Below are 7,591 nucleotides of genomic sequence, written 5' to 3'. Positions count from 1 at the left end.
ATTCCTTGGAACATTTTTGCGTTGTATCCTGTAATTCTATGTTTAGCTGATTAACACACACACACACACACACACACCTACATAATGTTAATGAGTAAGTGCTTGCGTTCGAAGTTACCATACAGGAAAACAAATAATAGGTAGGCAGAAAAAGCAGACTTTAGCGCAGACTTGCCACTCGCGTAATAATGTACTGTCAACAGATTCATCAGAGAAAAAGCAGAAAATACGAAAAAAATTTCCTCTCCATCCGGCCATCCCGGCCATTGACACTTGTTGACATGAATACACGTCTAATTCTAATGATTTTTATTCGTAATGAAAGATTTTCATCACAATTTCCATATGTAGCAGGCTTCACAATTTCAAAGGATACACTTGTCATTTACATACAATAACCTATCAAGTTCAGAAATCACATATATATAACAAGTATCGGTGGACACTAGCTCCAAGTTCTGATCACATTCGGGTCATCTTGAAACACACTTGAGGCAAACAGAAGACAGCAAGTCTGTTCAAAGGAAGTTCACTGGCTTGGAAAACAACTCAGCGAGGCTATTTTAGGATCCCCCTACGGGATTCCCTCAAGCTCGAGGGCCTGTCGTCGCCATGGCAACCACCAAGGACGAAGTGCTGTGCAGACCCTCTTCGGCCTCACATTCCCCGCTGATGTCGTCTAGCTGCGAATCGAACAAGGCCACGGCACTGTCTCCCATGGCGTCGCAGAAAGCCCGCTGCATGCGGAGCTGCATTTGGTGGGGCGAGGTGTACGTCGCCAGCTGCGCAGCCGTCCGAATGACATTGCGTTTTATGCACTCGTCACGTCTGCGCACATTCGGTACGAGCTTGAATAGTTCCACATGTTTTCCGCACAATGCTTATGGAAATCTTGCGCAATGAATATGGAATCGCTATCGATTCTCTTAAAGTTTTACACCGATAATACAAAATTATTACGAAATCACATTTCCTTGAGGAATGATGCAGAACCTTGCACGTATTGTGAGCGTCACGCTAGGGAACCTGCATCGTGACTTTTCTGTGGGCCTTTCTTGAACAACTTGTCCCTAGAAGCGTTGTTTATTGTGAACTACAATATGTGAAGCTGAGCACAAGTGCAGCACACATTTCATATTATCAATACGCATTGTGTCTTTCTATCGTATGACCTATAATAGTAGCGTTTCGCATCGTTTTTCGTCACGTTATAAAGATAGCTATAGAAACTTACTCTCCGATCCTTCATCTATATCATTATATATCGACCACCGCCATAAAGGGTCCTTATGTGAACGTAAGTTTTTGTAATAACTAATAATAAATAAGACACAAGAAAGCTATAAAATTAACCTTCCTACTTGCAGAAGTCAATGTTGTGATGAGCACGGCGAATAGCAAGCTTACGCAGCAAAATTGCAACTCACCCGACAATCGTTATTCGAAAATATGCAATAGTGTTTCACAGCAGAGGCCCATAGAAAAGCGGTTAGAGGACAAGATAAAAAGTGTGGTACGTTCATAATTGAAATTACTTTTCGCAGTGCTAGTTCTAGCATGTTTGTAGGCGTGTATAGAGCCTTCAGTACATTCATCACTGCACCGCTAAATCCTTCCGTGCTATCCTATCATTCATAGATAACTGAAAATAAGATCATTGCAGCAAGCAATCAATTGAGAATTTTTGCAAAGATTTTGTTAGCCATTCAACTTTTGAAAATATTTTGCCTTTCTTCAGTGATCCAAACGTTAGTGGTTGAATGTTTAAGAAAATCCCTAAGAAATGTAATGTCCTTCTTATCAGTTCAAGTTCAGAGAGGAATACTCAACTGACATAACCCTAGTTTCTTTAACTGAGTATACTGACAAAATGAGGGTAATTTTAGCGGCTGAGTATTTCTCGATCTTCCTAAAGTATTTGACACAATTGATAATTTCACATCCTTTAAAAAGCTTGAATATTTCGGGATTTGTGGTCCTGCTTTCCTAACTTTAAAGAGTTACTTAAATAACTCAATTGAAATTGTATGCATTGTCAGCAACTTGTCAAAGCTACAGATTTAGGTGCACCTCATGGGCATACGGATGGCCCTCTTTAATTTATAAAAAAATTATGGGGTTTTACATGCCAAAACCACTTTCTGATTATGTCGCACGCCGTAGTGGAGGACTCCAGAAATTTCGACCACCTGGGGTTCTTTAACGTGCACCTAAATCTAAGTACATGTGTGTTTTCACATTTCGCCTCCATCGAAATGCGGCCGCCGCGGCCGGGATTTCCGAATTTCCATAAATAATATACGTGACTGTCTTAAATGCTCTCAATGTTCGCTATATACCGATGCCTCGATGGTACTAAAGTTATCTATTTGCATTGCAGCACTGGTAATATAAGTGAACTATGATATTGCAAGGGTTCATGAGTGACGCAATAAGATTAAACTGCAAATAAACCGTATAAAATCAAAATTTTTGATTTTCAGCTTTCGCCAACGTCTCACAAATAGTACACCTCCTGTGTAAATTGAGCAGCATGAAATTTCCGCCAGCGACTATGCTTATTTAAAAGTTAAATTAGACCGCAGTCCTCAATCCCCATCATCATGTTGCATGAGTTAAAAGCAAAATGGCTTACGGCAGGTGAGGCCTCATCCGTGCACATTCGCATTTCAACCCTTACACATTACTGTCGCTCTATTAGGCAAGTATTTCTTGCTATATAAAGTTTGCTGTAGCGTTTTGGGGAAACACATATAATACCCATATCAGCTCATGCCAAGTCATCAAAAATCAAGCCATCAGGGAATTAACTTAGAACTCTTACAGTGCTAACGCAAGAAAACTGCTCATAGCAATAACGTGCTCACCGCATCTCAATTAAACAAGCACAATTTTGGCAGCTTGTATTGTAAGCCAGTAAGCAATCAGCTCGCGGTAAAGCCTATTTCAGCATCATCTTTAATTAATCCTAAAATTACGATATTTGCATCTAAAAATTTATATTTTGTCCAAAGTGTGCCGTAATATGGGAAATGGACGTTTAATTTTCCTTAGAATTATTTAAGGAACTGTTTGCCTTTATTTCAAAGGACTGTTAGACCACATATAAATTTAAACAATAATATTAAAATGATTTTATTAATTTGTTCTTATTGCTCACTGTGCATGAAGTATTATATTGTTTTTGAGACTTTTCTTCTATGTTGGCACCCTCGCCTATTTTCATACATATATATATATATATATATATATATATATATATATATATATATATTATTCTTTTTACATTAACGTGCCTTTGTATAGAAATACATCTATGTGCTTTTTCTCGTTATGCTTTTTGTTTGTGTGTAGTTAACGTTCTATATACAGCTGTACATATTCGCACCTTTGTCTTTACTTGTTACTTTTTCTCACCATATTTGTGTATTTCCGCTCAACTTATTGTCTGACATTTGTTCGTTTTTTACCTGTACGGTAATGTCATTGTATTGCTTTATTTTGTTGCCATATAGAAATTCCTCTCACCACCTCACCTTTATCGGAGGTCTCCATACAGTCTGACTATGGGGTCACATTTTGTATTTCACATCTGTTAGAGTTTCGAAGGAATAAACTTGTGTACTTGTAAACTTATCTGTATATTCCTTAAACGACGTGGCTTACAGTTAATTGGCAAACTTAAGCAATAAACACGTAGTTGTTCGTTTTCCTCTTGGTGGTGTACCTTATGCTTGTGCGCTCATTTCGGAAATTTTCTTCTTCCCTTTGCGTTGTTTCATAACTAGTGAAATCAAACATCCTCTCGTATATCAGACACGATCCGCAATGTGCAAGTTTTTATAGCGAGCGTGTGCTGAGCAGTGTTAGTATCTTAAATGCACCGTTCGTTGTTCAATACCCTGAGTGTGGCGCTGGCCCCAAAACCACCAAGAATTAGCTTGATCGTCGATTCGGAGCATGCGCAATGAAATAGGATACCCTTTCTCACCATTTCAAAAGTATATTGCTAAATCGAATGCATCGGCAAGTTGCTGATCCAGCACAGCCAGCAAGTGCATAAGGGCTACCAAGCCGAAAGATTGGACACGGACTATGCTTTTGCATTTTAGTCCATGTGTGCCCTTGTGCATTGACTGCCTATGATGTAAAGGTGAAAGGGCGGTGATGCCAAGTCACATACTCTGTGCCATGTGACACCGTCAGAATCTTTTACGTCATCCAAGACTGCCAATGTGCACTCGTCGTCCTTGCTCTTCTGCACTTTCTTCGCACGGCAAACTTCGGTGTGGCCCAGGTACTCCGGCGACTTGTTCCATAACATGGCGCCGAATTCCAGCGGTGTCGCGTAGTTTGTGGAACCCAAGGCGGCCTTAGCCATAAAGGTGTCCACTCGAGCCTACGCCGACAGAGTGAAACGTGCATTGGTTGTTGAGCCAGCGCGTTTCGGCAGCTATTTTGACGTCAGAAAAGGGAGAGCATTCAAAGGTCATGGCCTGTGGTATCTAAGGACACTAAGGAGGAAAAGGAGTTGAGCTGTATGGTATATTACCTTCTCTACAATAGCAATAACCCACTCCTACCATGAGGTGTGGCTTCATAAGCAAGAGAAAGTGTAAAAACAAAACACACATGGCAACGCCAGCTGGAATTCGTTGCACCAGCTCACCATGATGTCATACATTTTGACAGCGTGCTAAGGCCTGGGTAATACGTAATACTTACAAGGGGAGTAAATTTGATTCTAAACGCGAGCTAAATATTGAACTAACTGTTTCTAGAACTTGCCATGCTCCGTAAGCATATAACGGTACGATTACATTCGGAAACTGCTGACTCTCCACTGACGTACGAAGGCTGAATTTCCAGCGCTAAATTAAGATAAAGCTATCGCTTTGCTTTGCTAGTTAACCTTTTAAGGGAGAATCAACGAAAATATTGTTTTGAAAAAATATATAGTTTATCAATATAACCTGACCTATTTTTCCTCTTAGTGCCCCTATATCACTTTGCATGAACGTAGATGCTCATCTAAAACTAAAATTTTGCACCTGCTGTGTCCACGCTGCGAAAACTTTAATACGATTTGCTGGTGCCGTGAAGTAAACAATGATTTCGTATAATAACTTAGGGCGATATTCACAGCCTATGTTTCAGATCAGAGGAGATTCCTCATAGCTTGAGAACTGATGGTCAGTGAGAAAGGAAGAGAGAGAGAGGAGGTGTGATAGAACTGTAGTCATGGCGTTCTCTTGCTGAGCGCCAGATGGCGAGTTCCGTTACCATAGCAGTGGCAGAAAACTAGAACGGTTGTGTACTGTGGTCAGAATTTAGTTTAATGAACTCCAGGTTATCTAAATTACATCACCACTTTGTCAGCGTGTTCATTATGAGCCGGTTGTCACACGAAATTAGAAGAAGCGATTCAGGTACAGTGCAGACACAACAGAGATGAAGTGGTATGTCTCGACTGACTCTCTTTGTTGTCGTGGCCCCGCTTGCTCTCTCCGTGCAAATAATGTAAACAAATTGCATGTCTGAATACTTCTCCTCAACAATATTATGATCTGAGGCCTAGATTCCCGGATGCAAGAGAGAGACACGAACTCAGGGCCAGAAGGCTTCGCATCAATCAGAAATAAGCAGCTTTCGTACCACCATAAACAGAGCGTGCCACTACGGCGTCCAATAAAGCCGGTGAGTTTACTTTGAACATTTCTCCGGGTGCATTCAATTTCCGTTAAATTGACCCACGAAGGAGGTCATGTTTTTGTTGAGTCAGCGAAATGGTCACTTTATGCAGCAGCAGTTTACTTAATGCACTCAGGCCTTCTTTCATAGCTTGGAGTAATATGTCGTCGTCGCCAGACAAATAAAATATGACAGTTCTGCGCGTCGTCGTTGGTAAGTGGTTCACAGGCCTCAATGCTATCGCCTTCGCTGACAAAACTCTCAAAACCGATATCGGCCATGGCACGGCGAAAGTCGTCACTGCAGAACAGGTTGCTGCCATCGCTGTCGATGCCAAGGGAAGCGGCAGAGCTTTCAGCACTTTCAAGCTTTTAGTTACCGCTGAGCGTATGGAAGGGGTTGGCCGGAGTGAGGGAGGTCGATGGGGGTCAAGTAACCCAAAGCGGCCTACCTTCGCATTCGACCTAACCGAGTTTTGTACCTATATCTCTGTATGGTTTTTTTTTCTGGGACTTACCAGTGGGCTCATTATTAAGCATAAAGCATACTTATGGCACTCGAAATCACGAGACTCCACGGTAACTTAATTTGATTTTCTGGCTTTTTGAAATTACGAATGCATATGTGAAGGCAGGTGATAAACAAAAACTGCTCAAGCATTAAAACAAGCGGCGTCTCTTAAGAGATTGTGCCGAAAACACTCACGGATATACTGTAGGCGAATTTCTGTCTGTGCCTGATGTCGTAGTCCGTTCGCACCCGAAGGAATGCGCTTGCCGCAAACTGGCGTAGCCCGCTGCAAGAAACTCTGCCATCGCAGGGTTGCAGCTTATGCGTCGTCACCAACACGTACGACAGGTTGTCAAGCAGTGAGTCTGTCAGCCCGTATTGGCGCACAAGATCCCTAACAGGTGGCACCGTCAGCATGACACCCATATTTCTGCTCTTAAGACGCCGCAGGAACAAATGCAACACCTTTATGCTCGTTACGTTGTTTGTGTCGCAACTGTCGCGTGGATAGTTCCAGTAGACGTTGACTCCCTGCAAGGTGCACAGACCGTTCAATATAGCCGATGGACGAAGAAAGATCCGTTTGTTAGATGCAAATATAGGAGATAAAGATGTTCACACTAATACATTTCTGCCATTCATGATTATTCGAACGCACAGTTTATGGCAGCGGCATCCTCATGAAATCCAGCATAGGTAAAATACTAAATTGCTAATGCTGAATTAAAGCTCATTCCAGTAATTAGTATGGCAACAGCATGCGAACAAGAGGAGCTTCAACTTAGAGCTAACGGATGGTTCAACAACAAAAACAACAACAAATATAAAATTGACCTCTCCCTTCCAGCCTTCTAGCATAATCTTTTAGGCGTACAAAGGCACCTAGGACTACTATAGTGAAGAACTGCATCGTAAGGTGGTACTCCTCACGATTGTTAAGAGCTAAGATCTTCCCGATTTACTTTACGCATGCCGCGGACAGGCACCACGCTAGCAGACATATAGAGCTGAACAACTTTTAAATAACTAATTATGGCCAGTGAGATGCATGAAATGGTTACGGAGCTCATTAGATTATCTCTACTGCTGCACCTGATGCGCTAAGCGCGCTCGTGTAATATGGCATCATAATCATCACCATCATCATCATCCCCACCACATTTTACGAACACTAGCAGAGCGAAGGTCTCTCCAAGCTATCGCCAATTACGACTGTCTAGCATTAGCTGATTCATCTCGCAGCTGCAAATTTACTAGTTTCATCCCCCTACCAAATTTGCGACCATCCTAGACTTTGCTTCCTCTTCTTTGGCACTCACTTTTTAACTGTGATGGTGCGCCCGTCATCTACCCTACGCATTGCATGGCCTGCCCTGCCGCATTATTTTCT

The 7,591-nt window shown here is 41.9% G+C and overlaps 1 protein-coding gene across 1 annotated transcript; it reads right to left on the bottom strand.

The window, feature by feature from the left end:
• Positions 1-364: 364 nt before the first annotated feature.
• On the bottom strand, positions 365-6,725 carry LOC142591066 (uncharacterized). The gene is made up of 3 exons (XM_075703434.1): positions 6,397-6,725; positions 4,184-4,399; positions 365-782 (listed from the first exon to the last, which is right to left on the bottom strand). Exons 1-3 carry the CDS (start codon positions 6,625-6,627, stop codon positions 588-590), a joined length of 642 nt encoding a protein of 213 aa, XP_075559549.1. The 5' UTR covers positions 6,628-6,725; the 3' UTR covers positions 365-587.
• Positions 6,726-7,591: the final 866 nt, after the last annotated feature.

Source organism: Dermacentor variabilis, chromosome 8 (assembly GCF_050947875.1).
Source record: "Dermacentor variabilis isolate Ectoservices chromosome 8, ASM5094787v1, whole genome shotgun sequence".
In the NCBI taxonomy this organism is placed as follows: domain Eukaryota; kingdom Metazoa; phylum Arthropoda; class Arachnida; order Ixodida; family Ixodidae; genus Dermacentor; species Dermacentor variabilis.
Note: the sequence above shows the minus strand (reverse complement) of the source record. Positions and strands in the feature narration are given on the sequence as shown.

Excerpts from the sequence above, each read along its gene's own strand:
- LOC142591066 (XM_075703434.1), bottom strand. The coding sequence starts at position 6,627 with ATGGGTGTCATGCTGACGGTGCCACCTGTTAGGGATCTTGTGCGCCAA. Across the intron at positions 4,400-6,396 it reads AATTCGCCTACAGTATATCC|GCTCGAGTGGACACCTTTAT; the intron begins GTGAGTGTTTTC and ends CTGTCGGCGTAG. Across the intron at positions 783-4,183 it reads ACGGTGTCACATGGCACAGA|CTGGCGACGTACACCTCGCC; the intron begins GTATGTGACTTG and ends ACGGCTGCGCAG.